The 20973-nt window shown below is 40.8% G+C and overlaps 1 protein-coding gene across 7 annotated transcripts in view; it reads right to left on the bottom strand.

Annotated features, from left to right (window-relative positions):
- Window positions 1-20973, bottom strand: part of NBEA (neurobeachin) — a 448073-nt gene that overhangs the window by 256633 nt on the left and 170467 nt on the right. For all 7 annotated transcript variants that reach the window (XM_038761708.1, XM_038761703.1, XM_038761704.1 and 4 more), the window contains one exon: window positions 6104-6165. In XM_038761708.1, the coding sequence (XP_038617636.1) occupies window positions 6104-6165 (62 nt within the window). The remainder of the gene's footprint in view (window positions 1-6103; window positions 6166-20973) is intronic.

Below are 20973 nucleotides of genomic sequence, written 5' to 3'. Positions count from 1 at the left end.
CAGGGAGTAAAATAAGAGGAATAAAAGCTACCCTGGCTGTACGGCCTTACTCCACTTCACTGCTGATAGAGAGGTGATCACACAGATCCAGCCACACCATCATGGAATAGCTTTTAAATATTGATAAACTCCTCCAGGCAACTGAATCTCCTGAGTAGCAGCCACAGTTTGGATTTACTAACAATCAATTCTCTCCTTGACCTGCTGCAGTCTGGCTCCCTTCCTCAGCCATCCACTGAAACCATCCCCCCACCGTTAATAACCACTGACCTCCACGGGACCAAATTCAAGGACTTGTAATTACATCCCCTCCTACACCTCATTTAAGTCTGGCTGTTCCTACACTGGGCCAGCAATGGGCATGTTATACATGTTATATATGTATATATGTTTGTACATATTTATTACTCTATTTATTTTACTTGTACCTATCTATTCTATTCATTTTATTTTGTTAGTATGTTTGGTTTTGTACTCTGTCTCCCCCTTCTAGACTGTGAGCCCACTGTTGGGTAGGGACTGTCTCTATATGTTGCCAGCTTGTACATCCCAAGCGCTTAGTACAGTGCTCTGCACACAGTAAGCACTCAATAAATACAATTGATTGATTGATTGATTGATTGATGTTCGAAAAAGCTTTCTGGGAATCGACCGTACCACAGGGACCTGCCTTGTTGGCTGCTTGGAGTCTTGTCTGGAAGCAGCGTGGCTCAGTGGAAAGAGCCCAGGTTTGGGAGTCAGAGGTCGTGGGTTCTAATCCCAGCTCCGCCACATGTCAGTTGTGTGACTTTGGACAAGTCACTTAGCTTCTCTGTGCCTGAGTTACCTCATCTGTAAAATGGGGATTAAGACGGTGAGCCCCACGGGGGACAATCTGATTAGCTTGTAGCCCCCTCCAGCACTTAGAACAGTGCTCAGCACATAGTAAGCGCTTAACAAATACCACTGTTATTATTTCTGAGGCTGGGGCTTGAGCCAATCCCACACCTCTGGTCCTCTGCACAGCACCACGCGAAGCTGGGGAACAGAGAGTTCTGTATGCCGATGCATGCAAGCAGTATCCTGCACTCCCCAAACAATGGTTCCCTCATAATAATAATTATGGTACTTGGTAAGCATTTACCATGTGCCAAGTACCGTTTTAAGTGCCGGGGTAGATACAGGGTAATCCGGTTGGACACAGTGTCTGTCCCACAGGGGGCTCACAGTCTTAACCCCCATTTTACAGATGAGGAAACTGAGGCACTAAGTGAAGTGACCTGCCCAAGGTCACACAACAGACGTGGCGGAGCCAGGATTAGAACCCAGGACCTCTGACTCCCAGCCCCGTGCTCTTTCCAACACACCATGCTGCTTCTGTTCATCCCTGAGGCTTATTTTTAGGGCTGCTCTCTCAGCCTCCAGGGCATGGATGACCTGAAAGATACCCCCAAGGCTGCAAAGGGCATTTCTGCATTCTCTGACTTTTGCTATGATGAAAAACCATTAACTCAAAACGGCATAGCTTTTGAACACCCACTGGTTTCTGTGTGATATTTTGATTTTTCATAGAGGGGGGAAAAACTGCTGCTACTCTTTTCCTCTAGCTTGATCTCAGAGAATCTAATGCTATACCCCCATTTTAATAAGACTTAAATTTCAAAGGTCCTTCTCATTCCCTGTGGGATTCCCAAGTCTTTTTCTTATTTCACTGAGCTTTCCTAATAGAGGCATTGCCCGAACTTGATGTATTTGAAAACTTTTAACTCTCATTCTTCTACCCCAACCAAAATACTGTCTCTTCGCAATAATAACGGAAAATGGAAAAATCTTCCCCCAAAGTCAAATTATTTGAAAAGAAGCCTCTTCTTCAGTTGTGGCTTTTACAAAACTGCCTACTCTAAAATCCCAGGTAATGACCTTGATCAAACTGGAAGCCAAGCCCCAAGAAGTCATTTTCATTTAAAGATGCAGGCACTTAAAAAGAATATAAACAAAACCATAAAATAATTACAGGCTAGTAATCTATTCACAACTACCAGCTATGCAAACCGGATGGCTTCATTATTCTCTGTCTTTGTATGGTTCTTAAGGAGTCCCTGGTTGATTTATAAGTATCTATTTGCATAATCAGCATTTTCAAACAGGTGAGCTACTTAAATGCTGACAGACACTCTTTATTTAAAGTTCCTCATTTCATAAACCTTTTTTGCTGACAGATACGGCACAAAAAATGTAAGTTACATCTGCAAAGACTTTACTTATAAAAACTGAAAGAATCCTAAGGGATAACATCACTCAATTTCTCCAGGACTACCTCTGAAGAGGGACTTGCTTTTTTTAAAAAAAAAAATCTGGAAATAATTAGAAACTATTATAGTACTTGAAAAAAGTTCACTTGAAAACTAAATCTGCTATGTATCAAAAGGAGGAAATTCATGAAGAATAATGTGCGGCAAATTTCAAAAAACTGAAATTGCATGGCATTTTTTTTTTAATCTACCACCAAAGACAGTCTCCCAGCTGTGACATAGAGAAGAATGCTAGGGGAACAAAGGCTTGCTAATGAACCACAGATCTTGTCAAAAGGAGCATATCTTCATTTTTTGAAAAACACACCATATCCCCAGTGAGAGGCACCCACTCAAGTCACAGTACAGATCAACTGTAACTGTTAACGTACTTTCCTAGGAGCGGTCTGCAGTTGGTAAAGCCGATTATAACTTAGGAAACAAAAATAGAAAACTACCTTGTAAAAGTCATAATGGTTTTTGTGTTTGAATCCGCTATCTTTAAGAAAGGGGAGAAAAAGTGCCACATGAAGACAAGCCCAAAAACCAGTTCTTTAGAGCGAACATTATGGAGTTGATACTGAACCCCTAAAATACACGTTACAGAATCCAAATGATGGACCGTCCCTACAGGAGCATCTGAATATTCAAAATATATTTTTCAGAGACCTGAAATTCCTCTGGGGAACTGACTTGATTGCATATCCTTCAGAGTTTAAAAGGCTGCCCATATGAACCGAATTACCTATGACATGTACCTTCAGACGTTTGTAATGTGATAGTTCATGTAAATTTAGACCATATTTTGGATGCGAGCCCTTGGCAATGGAGAGTTTATTCAGGAGCTCAGATAAGAAAAAAAAAACCCTGACATCCTTGCTAATCTGTAGTCGTTAACATGGAATTTCCAACATAAGAGCATAAAAGCACCTAATTTGCTGTAGCAAATGAAAGGAAAACAAACGTTGCATTTCCCTTTCCTTTTTCAAAGTCTACAGTTACCCTGTTCTGTGAAAACAAAATTGTGCTTCTCAAAGACTTCCAAATCACCATCTATCTTTTGAAAGAAACACGTTTTGTACTTCCAGAAATAAACTCAAATATGTAATTCATTCAGAAAACCCATTTTAACTACGGATTAAGTCATATTATGGAAAATATCTTTGTTCTATCACCCACTCTAACAAAATGACAGGTCCTCCAAATATTTTCCTAGTCAGACCTCTTAACTACTTTTGTTAGATGAACACTGTTCATCATCATACGCAGTAGATAATGTGTTTTAAAATAACTGACTGTAAACAGTAATGCAATTCTGAAACTACTGCTTTAAAAATATATTAGGCTGCCTGCTGCCTTGTTGGAAAAACATGTGGTGCTACAGTGCTATAAGCCTTTAGGCTGCGTAAATGATGCAGATGTAGACCTGAGGAAGGAGGAGAAAACAAGGCCAATTCTACTACGATACCAGGCAGTATGGCCTAACAGAAAGAGCACAGTCCTGGAAGTCAGAGGACCTGGACTCTAAGCCCAATTCTGCCACTTGCCTACTTGGGGAAGTCAATTTCTCTGTGCCTCAGTTTCCTCACCTATATTATGGGGATTTAATAGTTGTTCTCCCTCCTACTTCAACTATGGGCCCTCTGTGGGACAGGGACTGTGTCCGATCTAGCTAACTGAATTGATACCAGCATTTAGAATAGTGGCTGGCTCATAGTAAGCTTTTAACAAGTACCACTAATTATTATTATTATTATTATTATTATTCCTCTTTGTCACTACACAAGTCATCAGGGATGTTTCGGAGGATGGGGAAAAGACAGGATTTAACTGACCTCAGAATCTACTAATGGGAAAAATCCATCCATAATCTGAGATGACTTTCCAGCCATAATCTGCAGCGATTTTCCATCCATAATCTGAGGTGACTTTCTGTCTGGAGCCAAGGAAGGCCCATGAAATTGGCTTGAAGGAGGAATCCTTTATGTTCTTTACCAAGTAATTATAAGGATTTAGTAAATGGGCATGATTTTCATCTCTTAGCTTTATGGTGACTATATCAAATAGTTAAAATTTGTTTTGAATCCTTTACACAATTCCCCATAAAAATCAAACTTTAGCCCTCTTTGTTACACCGCTTTCAGGAAGCCTCTAAGGAAAGTGCATTGCAAAGACAGCTTGAATTTCTCACTCTTCCTTTCAATCAATATTTGAGGCAAAGTTTCATCTCTGGGGCCCTTAATGGCAGGAATTCCTGGAGCCAGCAAATGAGTAATGTTAAACCTATGATTAGATGATGAGGCCATCAAAGACACTAGACCCTAATGCTATATTCCTCTTTATTCCTGGGAACTGCAGTGAAACCAAGGGCTAAGGAAGAAGGGATTGTAAGTTATTCTTTCCCTGAAAAGCTGTTTAGAAAATGCAGCACAACTTGAAACTAAAATTTCATAGTGGATCTCTTGTCATTTTCTCTGAACCCTGGACTTAACCATTAGGTAACAAATTTTTCCAGGCCCCTGCTGGAGGTGGTTCCAAGTTCAATCCCACTGAGGATTCCTGCCAGAAATGTATTTTTCTTAAAATTTTCCCTTACCAAAATTCATCCTCGCAAAAACCGAAAAAAGCCCTGGACCTAATGACTTCCTTATGGATACATGTTTGAAGAAAAGAAACCAATGGACTAGAAAACAACAGGTAAGCTGGAAAAAAAAGTTAAATTTACCATTGTTATTCATTTAGCTGTAATTTTAACCAAGTTTTAGAAATTGCATTATGAACTACTTCGGGGGATGTGTATGTGGGTGCTTGTGCATGAGTACATTTACATATCTGTATATAAAGCTGATTCAAAACTGCATATCCTAGACATCATGAAATGCATGGTTATTTGATATAGGAAATTTCAAATTTGACAAGTATAAAAACAGATCAGCTGTTTTCAATGTTTATTCCATATGATGATTAGGCCTTGTTTTCCCCCCGGCTGTAAAGTGTGGTGGAGTAATCAAAATGGTGGTTGATTAAGTAATATTATAGCGGATTGTAAAACACAGTAACAGTAGATAAGCATGCAAAGTATTTAGTAATGCCAACTGCATTTCAATGCTAACACATTAACAAACTCTGGAACATTAACAGACACCATTCGGTAAACTAGCCCTGAACTTATATTAATGCTCTCTGAGGTTCGGTTTTAAGGCGTATATAGTTATTGTCCTTTGTCTTCAAAATCAGTGCTGCAATGAAACCCTTGTATTTATTACAGCTTCTTTGACCATATGAACTGAATATACATACATTTCAGATTGAGCTCTTTAATGAGTCACTTTGCCAAATTTGTTTTTGTATACATGAAAGCAAAAATCGTACATTTGATACCTTGAATTAAGTTAAAGCTGATGTCGTATAATGATGAACTCACTAAGTGACTAATTTTGGCCAATGAAAGTTCAACCTGGACATTTTCAGAATTTATGAGCACAAAATCAAAACTTTACATTTAAAAGTATGTATGCTGGTATACCCCCCCATCCTTACACACACAATATAAAAATCTAGTGTCTTGTCCATTTTTAAAACGAGAAATGATTCCTATCTAGAGGGTATGCCTATGCCTATCTTTGGTACTTTTCTTGAAACATATAACACGTATGATGATACTGGAATTTTGATCCCATTTGTACAGAGGAAAATGACCCAGAATCCTCATCCTCATATATTCTCTCTCTCTCTCTCTGTCACATACACACACAAACACACACACACACACAATGATAGCAGGCTTTTCTTTAAGAGTCATCTAATTCTTTAATAATATGAAAAATACTCACCTGAGAACAAAGCAGCATAACAAGCTCAACCACTGACGTGCTGGATTTCATACACACAAGGCCTGCAGCAAACAAAAGGAAAGACCACCATGAAATTATCCAAAACCGTTTTTCATGAAAAGTTACACTGTCCAGAAAAATGACCAGTTACGATGCATAAGTATTTAGAATTAAGGAAAGAAGTGACTTTTCTCAGCAAGCTGTTTACTTGTCTTTGATGCCAAAATACTTCAAGCACAGGGATATATGAAAGAGCTACTCAGCACCATCTACATTATGCTTAGATAAGGATTTTGTCATCAAAGCATTTCTTACATTTCAACAAGCCTAGTGGGACTATTACAATCTGCAATATAGAAAGCACTGATTTTACCCTAACACAATTTACCACAGGATTTTATATGAACAATGAAATTTTAAAGCTTGTATTCCTAATGAGATCATCAGAATTTCATTTGGAAAAAAATTCCTCCCCGAAAAGCAAAGTAAGAAATGGTTTATCTTTAAAATTGACTCTTTTCTAATAATGCAATCCCTGATCAAAATATTAAAAAAAACCCTTCTGACATATCATTAACATATTCCATAAAAATATTTACCTAAAATTAAAATGGGCTTTTTTTCAGTCTTTTCCAAATTCAGAATAGAAGCCAAAGGAAGCTTTGGAAGCAGTTTAGGAAATTTTAGATGGACTGAGGCAAAAGAACAGCCAGGGGATAACTTTTTAATGACTTCCTTTAGCTATAATAATATGCAAAAATATAAGTAGTCTCTAGAACAAATAGAACACACTTTTGATGGACTCATAACTTTAAATGCAGAAAGTCACAGCTGGAGGAAAATCAAATTAGTTAACACACCTCACCTACCAAAACCCCATGGCCCTGCATGGAGAGTTAAATGGAATTTTGTCTAAGTAGATTTCAATAAACACTCGGTAGAGACAGATGTTTGCCACACAATAGCATGTATATTTATTGCAGGTACAGGATAAATACCCTTTTGTGCCCACTTTGCTAACAGCCCTATCCTTATTGTACAGTAAGACAGAACAAGTTGTAAAATGCTACAAGTATGCCATGTATCAGATCTATGAGTTCACAGTTAGCTAAAGAAATCAGAGGCAGATGTGAAAAGCTCATTTAGGGAGACAATTGCTGTAATTGATCAGCTATTCCCATGTTCAAGAGCTAGAGGATCGGAAAGATTAATGGGACACATCACCTACAGGCTACCCAACTACTTGAATCCTGACAAAGAAAAACAAATGAAAAGCCATATTATTGGCAAACAACCATAATTAGCATGGCCACTCTTGATCAGATTAGAAGGTAATGCTTACGTGGCTGAGAAAACCAACTATTTTAAAAAAAACTTTTTTGAATTCATATTTCAATGAAGAAAAAGAAGAATTTTGTGACAGATTCCTTGTTATACTCCAACTTTTATATCAGAAGCCCTCTTTGGGCAGGGAAACTCTACCAACGGTTATAGTACACTCTCCTATTTGCTTAGTACACTGCCCAGTACTCAGTAAGCGCTCGATAAATACCATCGATGATGATCTTGCACTACTGGATTTTGTCTAAATCTCCCAAGGAAATGCATTTTAAACAAGTTCACAAATAAATGACTCAAAGAAACTAAGTCACAGTTCAGAATTAAGGGATTCCTAATCCCAAGTCCCACATTTTTGAAGAAAGAAAAGATTATGTCTTCTGGTTAGTCACTTTGGTAGACGTTCAATATGTTTTTAAGAGATGTCTACTCAACTGCCTCAAGTTTGCTCTTTCAAATAGTACTTGCACTGTGGAAAGAGACAAAAATATGAACGGCACAGACAAGAGTAACACAGAGAATGATATTTAAGCAGAGAAGCAACGTGGCATAGCAGAAAGAGCAGGAGCCTGGGAACCAAAGGACCAGGGCTCTAATTCCAACCACCACTTACCTGTTGGGTGACCTAGGGTACAAGTCACTTAACTTGTCTGTGTCTCGGTTTCCTCAACTGTGAAATGGGTATTCAATACCTGTCCAAACTTCCACCTAATAATAATGATGTGAGCTAGACTGGGAGCTCCATGTGGGATGGGAACTGACTGGTCTGATTAACGTTTATCTACCCCAGCGCTTTGAACAGTGCTCGACACATAGTAAATGCTTAACAAATGCCATGGTAATAATAGTAATTTACTCACTAAAAGGAGCAATCCCCCTACAACTCTTCCATGCATCCCCCTAATAAAATGGCACCCTTGCAAAAGCAGTTGGGTATCTGACATTTACTAGTCCTTCTATCAAATGAAAAACCACAACTAAACAGACACGACAAGACCCTCTTATAAATCATCTGAGTGTTGAAAGCTAAATCTGAACAAGAGAAAACACCAGTGACTTGAACTTACGATTTTAAATGTCTCCAAGAGAGATGACTGCTGCAGAGAGCGGCACTTTCACATTTACCAATTCAGTGATTTTTTATAGTACAACGAGCCGTTATATTATGAATTGTTTGCTTTGGATAATTAATGTTGCATGAGAAGTAGATGCCTTCAGCTTGGACTTGCATCACTGGAAACCCATCTAAAATTTCTCCCCTGCCCACCCCCCATATCTCTTATAACAATCAAAATGTGCTTCAGTTTAGGGGGGTGAAGGGAGGGTGCTGTTTCTCTTTTTCTCTTTTTAAATGGACACCGTCCCCAAATGATTTGTATTTAATGTTAATTAAAGCAGCTAGACGATCACGCAACTCCAAAGCAGTACATACTTTTTGCATACATGGAGGGTAACAGATCATGATTTATCTGAAGAGGGTACACGCTATTTCTCCGGGCTCTTGCTGCTTTCATTCCTACTTAAGCTTCAGTTAATTGAAGAGAACAAACAAAATTTAGCATTTTGATGGCAACAATGACCACATCTATGTCTGCAGAAACTGGGGGCATTCGGTGCGTGACCTTAGTTAATCTGAAAGAAATGATGTATTGCTGGTAATTACTTGGACGCTCTAAGTTTTACTTAGCTCCGTTTTCATCTTTCTTCAGCTTCCTTTTCTCTGAGATATGTTAATTACTTTTTCATTCCATCACTGTGACTTACTGAGTACTGAAAAGGATTAATTTCAACTTTACCAGTTTAGTTATGGCTGTGGCATTAATTGATTCCAAACCTTAAAATCTCTAACCTGAACTCCCCAATTAGTACACATTTCTAGTTTTGAGTAAATACAAAGGAATGATAAAATCTAATTTTTAAAAACCCTTATGAAATAATATCACAGTTTGACATTTTTATTTTTCTTATTAATGCAATATGTGAAAGAGTCTAACTGGATATTCCCCCAGTTTTGTCTGGACCTTATCAAGGTTTGTCTACTTTCCCCTTCAGTGATTTTCTATGCTAACCTAAAATCATATTGTAACTGGAATCAATTGCAGTTGCAAGTGATGAAGAAACTGAAATAACCCTGTGTTTTCTTAGCTAAGAAAAACCTTATTAAAATGAAGTCATATCATTAAGACCTGAAATCCTTACAATTTCATGTTACGAATTCTAATGGAAAAAGCCTCCACAATATTGTAAGAAAGGAAGTAAGAGTGGTCTGCATTATTCTCCACTCACACACAAAGCCTGACATTCACCAGTGCCTGTGGCATGTAAGCAGAACTAAAGAGGCTCTACAGAAAAGAAAACATGGATGGGGAAGAAAAAAAAATTAAAATTTCAAAGCATTAGGTCTACGATACCATGCAGAATGGAGAGTTAAAAAAGATTTGGAAATGAACGGCATTTTCTTTCACTCAGACAATAGTGAAAAAGAACTGGAAAGAATTTAACACTTATTTTTCACAGTCATATGAAAGCCATTTCATATTGAACCTTCTGCCTGTGAAGGTTCTCTCTGTCCCAGTACAACCAAGAACTCCCTGCCCACAACAAGCTTACAGTCTAGAAGGGGAGGATTTTGTAAAAATAATTCCATAACTCCTCCACTCAGAACCTTAAAGATTTTAAAAATTGCAGCTGTGCTGCTTCTCGGTCTTTATTTCGCTAGTTTGACGAATCCTGACCTATTCAGTGTGTCACTCAAAGGAAAGTCTTCATTTTTTTAATGGGTATTTGTTAAGAGCTTACTATATGCCAGGCTCTGTACTAAGCACTGGAGTAGGTACAAGCTAATCACGCTGGACAGAGTCCATGCCCCATATGGGGACTTTTTTCCCCCCATATGTTTTTTCCCCATATGTTTTTTCCCCATATGTTTTCTTTCTCAAGCAGCTGATGCGAACAGAATATATGGCAGAGAGAAACTATGTGACTGAGTTTGTTCTCTCAGGAATCTCAAACCATCCAGAATGGCAGATTTCTCTCTTCCTGGTGTTCCTAATTATATATATATATATATATATATATATATAGTTTGTACATATTTATTACTCTATTTATTTTACTTGTACATAGCTATTCTATTTATTTTATTTTGTTAATATGTTTGGTTTTGTTCTCTGTCTCCCCGTTCTAGACTGTGAGCCCACTGTTGGGTAGGGACTGTCTCTATATGTTGCCACCTTGTACTTCTCAAGCGCTTAGTACAGTGCTCTGCACACAGTAAGCACTCAATCAATCAATCGTATTTATTGAGTGCTTACTGTGTGCAGAGCACTGTACTAAGCACTTGGGAAGTACAGGTTGGCAACATATAGAGACAGTCCCTACCCAACAGTGGGCTCACAGTCTAAACGAGTGGGCTCACATTCTAAAAGTCTAGAAGTCTAATAAATACGATTGATTGATTGATTGATTGACCACAGTCTTAATCCCCATTTTACAGACAAGGTGACAGGCACAGAGAAGTGAAGTGACTTGCCCAATGTCACAGGGCAGACAAGTGGGGTAGCTGGGGTTAGAACCTGGGTCCTTCTGACTCCAAGGGCTGTGCTCTATCCACTAAGCCGTGCTGCTTCTGATGCCTAGAAAATCTTAGGGACTTAATCCTTTCCCGTCTACTTGGCGTTCATTGGGTGTTTTAACAACATGAAATACTTCAGGCCGGGTGGGACCACAGCACAGTGGGGTGCAATGACAAAGGTTAGCTTTTTTTTATTATTATTATCCATGCCTTTCCTCCTATTGATGCCCAGGTCATTTTGTTGGTCTTTTGGTCTGCTTTCAACATGGACCCTCACCTCTTTTTCCTCGGTGGTGACTGGTAACTCAAAGGCCATCATCAGATGGTTTTAATCTGGATTACTTTTTTTTTTGGGGGGGGGGGGAACGACGACGACTTGTTCTATCAAAGTTTATCCACCGCTCCTCTAGTTAATCACTCGGCTTCATGAGATCTCCCTGCAATTAGGTTCGGATCACAGCTGTCTCTTCCCTCAGAGGTAGCACAACCCTCAGACGAGTCACCTCCTGTCACCGGGCAATTAGCAACAGTGAAAGAAGGTGACTGTCATTCCAAGGGGTCTTTAAAGTGTCATGGCTAGGGGGAGGGGATGAGACCCAATCCGTTCCCTGTCATGTCTGTCCCCCTCCCGCTCTGCATCCAGCCCCATCAGGGTGGCGGGTGGGAATAGGAAGGGGGGCAAATTTAATCTCCCACCATGGTTATGCTTGCCTGGTCCCTGAAGTAATCCCGGGGCTACCCTGCTGGGTCAGGAGTGGAGAGGCGGGTCTATGGCTCAATTCCCCCCAAGCTCTGAGCAACAGAGAGTCTCTGGCCCCGACCAAGTGTCGATGAGAGGAAGAAACCCCAGAGGTGTCAGGGTTGGGCTGAGTAACCTCCATCTACCTCCAGAAGGCCAGAAACGGAGCCAACGTCTTGCCTCCGCTGCCAGCCCTTTCGAAGGTCCTAATCCCGGTTCCCTACCCAACAGTGGGCTCACAGTCTAAAAGGGGGAGATAGAGAACAAAACCAAACATACTAACAAAATAAAATAAATAGAATGGATATGTACAAGTAAAATAAATAGAGTAATAAATATGTACAAACATATATACATATATACAGGTGCTGTGGGGAAGGGAAGGAGGTAAGATGGGGGGTTGGAGAGGGGGACGAGGGGGAGAGGAAGGAAGGGGCTCAGTCTGGGAAGGCCTCCTGGAGGAGGTGAGCTCTCAGTAGGGCCTTGAAGGGAGGAAGAGAGCTAGCTTGGTGGGTGGGCAGAGGGAGGGCATTGCAGGCCCAGGGGATGACGTGGGCTGGGGGTCGATGGTGGGACAGGACAGTCTTAATCCCGATTTTACAGATGAGGTACCTGAGGCACAGAGAAGTGATGTGACTTGCCCAAGGACCCACAGCAGACACGTGGCAGAACTGGGATTAGGACCCAGGTCTCCTGACTCCCAAGTCTGTGCTCCATCCACTAGGCCATGCTGCTTGCCCAAGGTCACTAGACCGTGAGTCCCACATGGGCCAGGGACTGTGTGCAACCTGATTAACTTGAATCTACTTCTGGGTTTAGAAGGGTGCTTGGAACATAGTAGGCGCATAACAACGGTATTAATAATGATATAATAATAATTAGAGAAGCAGCGTGGCTCAGTGGAAAGAGCATGGGCTTTGGAGTCAGAGGTCATGGGTTCAAATTCCGGCTCTGCCAATTGTCAGCTGTGTGACTTTGGGCAAGTCACTTCACTTCTCTGGGCCTCAGTTCCCCCATCTGTAAAATGGGGATGAAGACTGTGAGCCCCCTGTGGGACAACCTGATCACCTTGTAACCTCCCCAGCGCTTAGAACAGTGCTTTGCACATAGTAAGCGCTTAATAAATGCCATTAAAAATAATTATTGTTATTATTAATAAACCCCAACGTGAGCCCGCTAGGCTTCCTCTGTCCCCTGCTGTCTCAGCTCCTGCCCTACTTCTAGCGGGAATATTCATCTACTAAATGAGGCGGCGCTCCAGGGCCGTGACGAAGAAGTGGCAACTGGGCCAGGTTGGGGGCTTGGTTAAGTATTGGGAAAGGACTGCTGAACAGATGTCTGGGCCAGGCAGGAAACTGCCGTCTGGAGAACAAGGGCATTTCTCCAGATCCGGAGAAATGCCCCAGATCTGACCTTGCTATCGGAAACATGAGAGTGAGGAACAACATGGCTGGACAGCACAGGCTATTTAATTGAGTCGGTGCTGAAAGAAATGAAATTAAGGCGGATAGTCACCGGGTTTCACCAACTCCAAACAGAATCTGTAGGCAAAAATATGAACGTCAAAACTGGCAGCATTTGCAATGAGGGGCAAACAAAAAACATACACCCAGGGTGGGAAAATTATCTAGGCACCAACATATATGAGAGGCCCTGAGCTGACCAAAAAATAAGAAATAGCAAAACAGTTATTTAAAAAGCCGACTCTACTAGGATGGATCGTATGACACGCAAGAGTTGGAAGATGGCTTTCTCTGCCCTGGTCAGATCTTTATAAATCTACTGGGCCCTATTTTGGTCATCGCACCTTTAAAAGGATGTAGGGGAAACCGGAGAGCCCCGAGAGACAAGTGACAGAAGTGATTAAAAGGCTAGGAGGTAGATCGGGTGAGGGAAGGACAAAGGAGCTGATGTTATGTCTGGAAAAAGCTAAGGGGTGACTTAGCCATCTCTAAAGCAGGTAGAATTTTTAAAGGGGGAATGCTGACCATTTATTCTCCTAATCTGCTAGAAACTTGAAATTCTGCTCCTCTAGCCATAGCACCCTACTGGTTTTGTTTTTATTGTGTGCATTTGTCTGTGTTGTGTTCCATCATTCCTGCTGTTCCTCTTTCCAGTCCCTTCTCCCCATTTATCCTCACAATGTGAAACCCCTGTGGGACAGTGACCACATCTAATTCCTCCCTGTGTTAAACTCTTCTTCTGGCTCTTTCAATCAATCAATGTTATTTACTGAGCGCTTACTGTGTGCAGAGCACTGAACTAAGCGTTTGAGAGAGTACTCCACAATAGAGTTGATAGACACGGTCCCTGACTATAAGGAGCCCACAGTCTAGAAGGGGAGATTTTAGTGTGTCACGCTTGGGAACTGACAACAGTTCAGTAAGACGGAGAGGAAACCAAGGGGAAGAGGGTAGGTTGCCATGACGTTCACAGAACACAGATACCGCTAACAGTAGTGGGCTGGCACTCTGTTGGACACCCAACCGCTTAGAGGTATGTACTTGGCCTGGTTTAGTCTACAAAATGGTTGTAAAGAAGTGAAATAGGAGACAGATCTGAGTGGCTAGGTTGGTAGTTTTGAGTGGGAGCCAATTTCGGGGAGGTAGATCATCATCGATATTCTGTCTCCCACGAAGAGTAGTCCAAGATTGCTGCCTCTCATCATTCAGTCATCGAAACCAGCACTGTTTTTCTAGTTTAAAATACCAAGCTCATTACCTTAAAAGCGGGTAACAGTGGCCTTTCTGCTTCCTTTGTCAACACCCACCCACCACAAAAAACCCAGAAACTTTTCTCCGAGTTAAAATTCCACTGTTAGAATGTCATTGGCATCATCTCCATTTTGCTCCATCTTTTTCCAAGTCTTTGTGGCTGAAAATTAGGGAACATTTCTACTTTACATTTCAGCAGATTTTTATACAGAAAATAAAAACAGATAAAAAAAGTGGTGATCTACAAAGTGCAGTGAGTGGAATAGGCCATGTGAGAGAGGAAAACACTACTGGACAGGTGGTTCCAAAAAATATATTTTTTTTGAATAGGAGTTTGGTTAAAGATAAAGGTTAAACAGAATAAAAATTGGGGAGATTTCAGAATTCTGCCTAATTATTCTTTTTTCCTTTATCTTTTTTTCTTTGCATCAACCATTATAGCTGTTACCTAATTGCCTGACCTTCACACGTTCACTTCCTCTCAAATACCTTCCAATTACAAGTCCTCATTCGTTTATATTTCACCTTGCTTTTTTTTCTTTTTTGCTCCTTTCCCCAACTCATGCAGAATTTTCTAACCTCGCTGATCTCTAGGTGAACCTTGACAGAACATTATGGGAAGCTGAAATGTTAGGCAAATAAAGTGAAAGCCCCATACTGAATCAACCACCATAATTTATTGAGCACTTACTGCATAAAGAGCATTGAATACAAACTTTGGAGAGTACAAACAAGTTAGAAAACACAGTTTCTGCCACTGGGCAGGCAAGAATGGAGGCAATACCAGGGGTAGAACAGGTCAGCAGTTTAAGGGTCATTAGCTGTGGCTTGCAAATTAAAAGTTTAGTCCCAGGGACAGTTTCCTGTTCCTGGCAGCCTTTATGCAAGGCAGTCAATTATGCACAATAGCAGTGAAATGTACTAAGCCCCTCCCAAAGGCAGGCATCATGGGTTCATTGAACCCTGGGGAAAGTGAGGTGCAATCTTGGCGGTAGTAATCATGATTCGGAGGGCCTGAGTGTTGTGCACACTCCACTTCTAATATAAATAGGGCACTAAGCTTGCACAACTGTCACTATTCAAGGCATTTTAATTTCATTTCACTTTATTAGCGACAGCAGGTTTTTCTCCCTCTGCCGTTTAACTTGGCACAAATAGAAGCAGTGTCAGCTGGAGGATACAGGCCGGGCCTGACAGTCAGAAGGACCTGGGTTCTAATCCTGGCTCTGCCACTTATCTGCTGTGTGACCTTGGGCCAGTCACTTTATTTTTCTGGGCCTCAGTTACCTCATCTATACAATGAGGATTAAGACCATGAGCCCCATGTAGGACATGGACAGTGTCCAACCTGATTAGCCGTATCTACCCCAGCGCTTAGTACAGTGCCTGGCGCAAAGTAACCGCTTAATGCCACAGTTATTTTTATGTATTATTAACAAAATACCATAAAAAATAGTTACATTCTGAACTGGAGTAAGGAACACATCTTTTCACTTTGTTTTCTCTACCTGTCATTCCAAAGCACAAGTCCCAGTCTGGCTCAGATCTATGAGCCACTCATCAGAGTTTACAATGATGATGACGATTAAGGTAATAATAATGATAATAATAATATTTGTTAAGTGCTTACTAAAGTATCCAAGTGCTGGATTTGATACAAAATAATCACAGTACTTCAGCCACATGGGGCTCAGTCTAAGTAATGCATCTTGATGCATCTTTCCGATTTTTTGTTGCTTTGGAGGCAGGGAGATCAGGCTACGATGCTTCACAGATTTTCTCCCAAATGGGTTTCAAGGAGAACACAATTAGGTGGGTGCCACTGGGAAGGTTTAGAAAGTAGGCAATAGTGAAGTTCTGTCACTACACAGTCCAAAGCCATGGCACATTCACACTGGGAATTCTGCCTGAAGTTCTAGTCATTGTATCTTAAGAAGGACAGTAGAAGATACAAAGAAGAACAACCAGAATAATCAGGAGCAAAGAAAGGCTTCCTTTGAACAATAACAGGAGAAGATTTGGATTATTCAGGTTTTTTTTTTGATGGTACTTGCTAACCATTCTGTGTCAGGCACTGTATTAAAGCACTGGGGTACATACAAGTTAATCAGGGGGGACACAGTCCACGTCCCACAAGCGGCTCACGGTCTTAACCCTCATTTTAAAGACGAGGTAACTGAGGCATAGAGAAGTGAAGTGACTTGCCTACCATCACACAGCAGAGAAGAGGTGGAGTCGGAATTACGGGCCCGTGCTCTATCCACTAAGCCACACTGCTTCTCCTCTTTCATTCACTCTTGTGAGAAAGGAGATATAGAGAGAGTTCTAGACAGCTTCAGCTTCCATCAGGAAAGACAATCTTTGAGATACAAGACAAAGGAAGTGTCGAAAGCCCCAGCACACCCCTTTATTGCACTCACCAGAGAATTAGCAGAAATTAATGCTCTTTGAAATGTTATCCGAATTTTATCTAGCTCTTTGAAAACAAAGATACAAGAGGAAATAAAAGGAAAATACAGCTTAAGAAGTGTGTTGCAACTGTGCATGCGGCAAAATAGAAATGTCTTAAAATTACTCTTATATCACTTACCTAGTTAAAATAAAGATGGATAATATAATACTACTACTACTTTGGAGAGCTAATTCAACCATCACAACATGCAAAATATTTGATGACATACTAATGCGAGTAGCTTAAACTCATCTCAAGTTTTAAAAGGAAGGGCTTTTCTACAAGATTTATTTAATCATGAGTGTCATGTCTCAATTTCTCTCAGTCGCAACTGTGGGCAATTCGTAGACAGGTGAAAATTATCCACTTTATTTCTCACAGTTACCAGCTAAGAGGTCACAAAACCTAGCAGAAATATGAAGTCAGTGTCTGCCACATTTTCAAAAATCGTCACATCTCCCTTCCTTGTCACATCTCCCTTCCTTCCGCCAATTGGATCCAAAATGTTAACTCTTTGCTCGCTAATTTTTCCAACTTTCAAAGGCATTCCCAGTTTCTCTGAATCAGCTTTGAAATCAAAAAATGAAAATTTTAGTCTTGCCAGCTTGTTTCTAAACTACAAGATTACCATCCCTTTCTACAGTATTAAATATCTGTACCTGTACATCCAGTTTTGCTAGTACATATGTTTTCATTATCTGATTTGGATAAAATATGATAGAAGAATTAGGGCACGTTTTTCCCCAACACAATTCTGTTCTGATACAATATGACCCACAAATTCGAGCAAATAGACTCAGGGTAGGAAGAAACAGTTGTGTGTAGCCTTGCTGTACTTATTATATGGTATTTTGTGCCTATGGTTCTGTGCAACTTTACAGGATTTTAACACAGTAAAATAAATGCCAAAGGAGTAAAACATTCTACTAGTGGACATGAAATATAAGAATTTGTATGAAAAAGTCACAGTAGTACCATCTAACTACAGACCCATAATCCAATAATAAAGATGTCAGCAATAGGTAAAGTGGGGAGAGACAGGTACTAAAAAGACTTTTTGTCTAAGAGTGCAGGTAAAGGCAGTGATGTTAAGAGGATGGCTTTGGTTTTGAGAACGATGAGACGTGAATATGCTGCAATACTGAGAGGAAGGACCCAGAGGAGTGGGTGAGGTTGTGGACATGAAATATAAGAATTTGTATGAAAAAGTCACAGTAGTACCATCTAACTACAGACCCATAATCCAATAATAAAGATGTCGGCAATAGGTAAAGTGGGGAGAGACATGTACTAAAAACACTTTTTGTCTAAGAGTGCAGGTAAAGGCAGTGCTGTTAAGAGGATGGCTTTGGTTTTGAGAACGATGAGACGTGAATATGCTGCAATACTGAGAGGAAGGACCCAGAGGAGTGGGTGAGGTTGAGGAACGGAGTTTGGTTGGAGTTAATCTCTCTCAGTAGGTGGCAGAGAGGGATCAAAGTAGGTGGACAGGGGTTGAGGGGTTCCCTTTCTGAAACAGGAGATCTGACTCTGAGAGCCCTAGGCATGAGGAACAGGTAGATGTGAGAGCAGAGGTCCAGAGAAACTAATTCCAGGCTGTCATTCAACAGACTTTCTCTGGTCCATGGGCCAAGCTGCCAGGTGCCATCCTATGTCCTTATGGACAGGGTCAGACTAGTCCAGATTTTCAGGCATTTTTTTTAGTGACTTTCACAGAGAGAGCTGCAATTTTTGTAACTTTTCCAGGGATGGAGTGGTGTAGGGCCTGATCCCAAACCACCTTCTAATAATGTTTAACACGGTGTCACCAATCCCCATATCCCTCACCCCTGGCACGTCCGCCCAATGCCTGACATCCTGGGAATTGGCCTGGCCCGACCTCCTAAATGGAGGTGAGATTGTTGTGGGCAGGGAATGTGTCTGTTTATTGTTGTGCTATATTCTCCCAAGTGTTCAGTACAGTGTTCTGCCGATTCAATAACTACAACAATGAATGATTGAGGTAAGTCCATTATACTTACGGGCTGTCAATTTGTTCATTTGGAGTCCTTGATAGTATGACCAGGCAGTCCTTGCAGAAGGTGGGACAGTTACATTTTTTCAGGTCATATCCCAATACCATAAGGCCTCTGGCAGAATTCATTTGCATCCTGGCTTGGCCAGAACGGCAAGAGAGAACCAGACATCCACAGCAGAAGCATAGCAACAGAGCAGTGGAGCAGTGAGGGGGGGATTACCCACCCTCTTCCTCTCCCTCCTCTCCAACAGCAGATGGGAATCACCACCATCACTGCTCCCGCCACCAATGCTACTGCTACTCCCGTCACCACCTCCCTGGAGATTTCCAGTACGGACATGTTTCCAGCCAGCTGTTGTTCCTGCTGGGCTACGGAGGAAAAAGCAGCTGTGACTCGTTTGATGGGGTCGGGGAGGGGTGTGTGGGTGTGCATCACCCCTCCCAATCCTGTCCTGCCTTAAGACTCTCTCTACACCTTATTCTCACAGTGTTTGGCTACTCTTAAGGAGTCTCTCATAGCACACCATTACTTTTATTAGGGGACACTGGAAGGAGAAGTAAAGCATGGTGTCCCATTGTTCACCAGATGTAGCTCCCGGGCAACTTCAACTACTTGGGCAGGTTATGACAATTACAACAACAACAACAAAAAATCCACTATCTTGGGTAGCCAAAGACTACCTCACAATGTTTTCTTTCCTGTATTACCTATTTTTGCACATGTAATTTCATACCTCTGGATAAAAAGTGCATTACTTAGTGAATGAGAGACTCTTAAAATATAGCATAATTACACCACAATTAACTATATTTGTCTAAAGGTAATCATCCATGGAAATTGGAAATATACTTTAGATTACACCTTTGACCCACTATAGCACCACAGTTTTCAAAGAATGGTCCCTAGATTCCCAAAAAACTATTGTTTTCACAAGTCCTTAGTTCTTGCCGAGAAATGCGAAAAACACAAAAGAAGTTAGAACTATTAACTGTTGTTTATGAATGACCTTAAATGGTTTACAGTCCTTTTCTGCAGAATGAGGCCGACAGTAAATTTAACACAAGCTAACTAATACCTCGCTTAGATCAATGATGATGTGGGTACATAAATAAGAGAATGAAACAGAGCCATGCAAGTTTGTATTGTAAGATGTGAACAAAGTCGCTAAATAGGAGAGACAAATTCTTCTATGGAATGAAAAGTTACTTTCAACCTTCTAAGGGGCCATTCAAAACAATGCCAACCAAAATACTGGAAGTCATAAAAGGGTTTTAAAGTTTTCCTAAAGCAATAAAAATCTATCTTCCTATTCTGTGGGTATTATAGAACTTTCAATGACCTAATGCCAGTTTGACTTCTACTACTTATATTTGAGAATTCTGGGGGAGCAAACAGATTTATGTGGATCCTGATATCCTCCCCTCCCACCTGAATCATTTTAGCCTGTCGTCTTCACAGTCATTTAATCCACACTAGCTAACTCTCCCTCTTCAAAAGAATTACTGTTCATGAAGAAGAGTGGGTGGGAGGAGAAAAATCAGGCTGAATTTCTACACATAATCACTACCCCTTGTCAGCCAAAGGTTTTCCCTTTACTGATTCTCATGGATATCGATTTTTGATCCTTTCCAGCTTTATCCTGATTGATTATGATTAGAAACCACTAGATATCCAAGGAGAGCACAGGGCAAAACTGACTCCTGTTTTTTCCTCCCCTTCCCGCACCCCGCAGCTTTAATAATAAAAGTTTTTTGAGCTTCTTACACATTTCCCCAAAATGAACCCACTTAAAATCAAAGAACAATAAAGAGGAATGACAAAAGATTGAATTAAATTATTACCCTAGTTTTGATCAAGTGAATTGCACTTGAAATTCGGAGTCACTTCGATCCATTATCTCTGTAAAGGCATGAACTCATACATAATCCTGCAAAATGATAGTTGGGTGAGAATCTTGCTCCTTGTGAGGGGCTTCCAGGGGAGAAACTTAATTAAGTGGGTGCCCAGCTGGGCTCCAGCAGAGAAAGAAGACCCC

The sequence above is a fragment of the Tachyglossus aculeatus genome, chromosome 20 (genome assembly GCF_015852505.1).
Source record: "Tachyglossus aculeatus isolate mTacAcu1 chromosome 20, mTacAcu1.pri, whole genome shotgun sequence".
NCBI classification, from domain to species: domain Eukaryota; kingdom Metazoa; phylum Chordata; class Mammalia; order Monotremata; family Tachyglossidae; genus Tachyglossus; species Tachyglossus aculeatus.
Note: the sequence above shows the minus strand (reverse complement) of the source record. Positions and strands in the feature narration are given on the sequence as shown.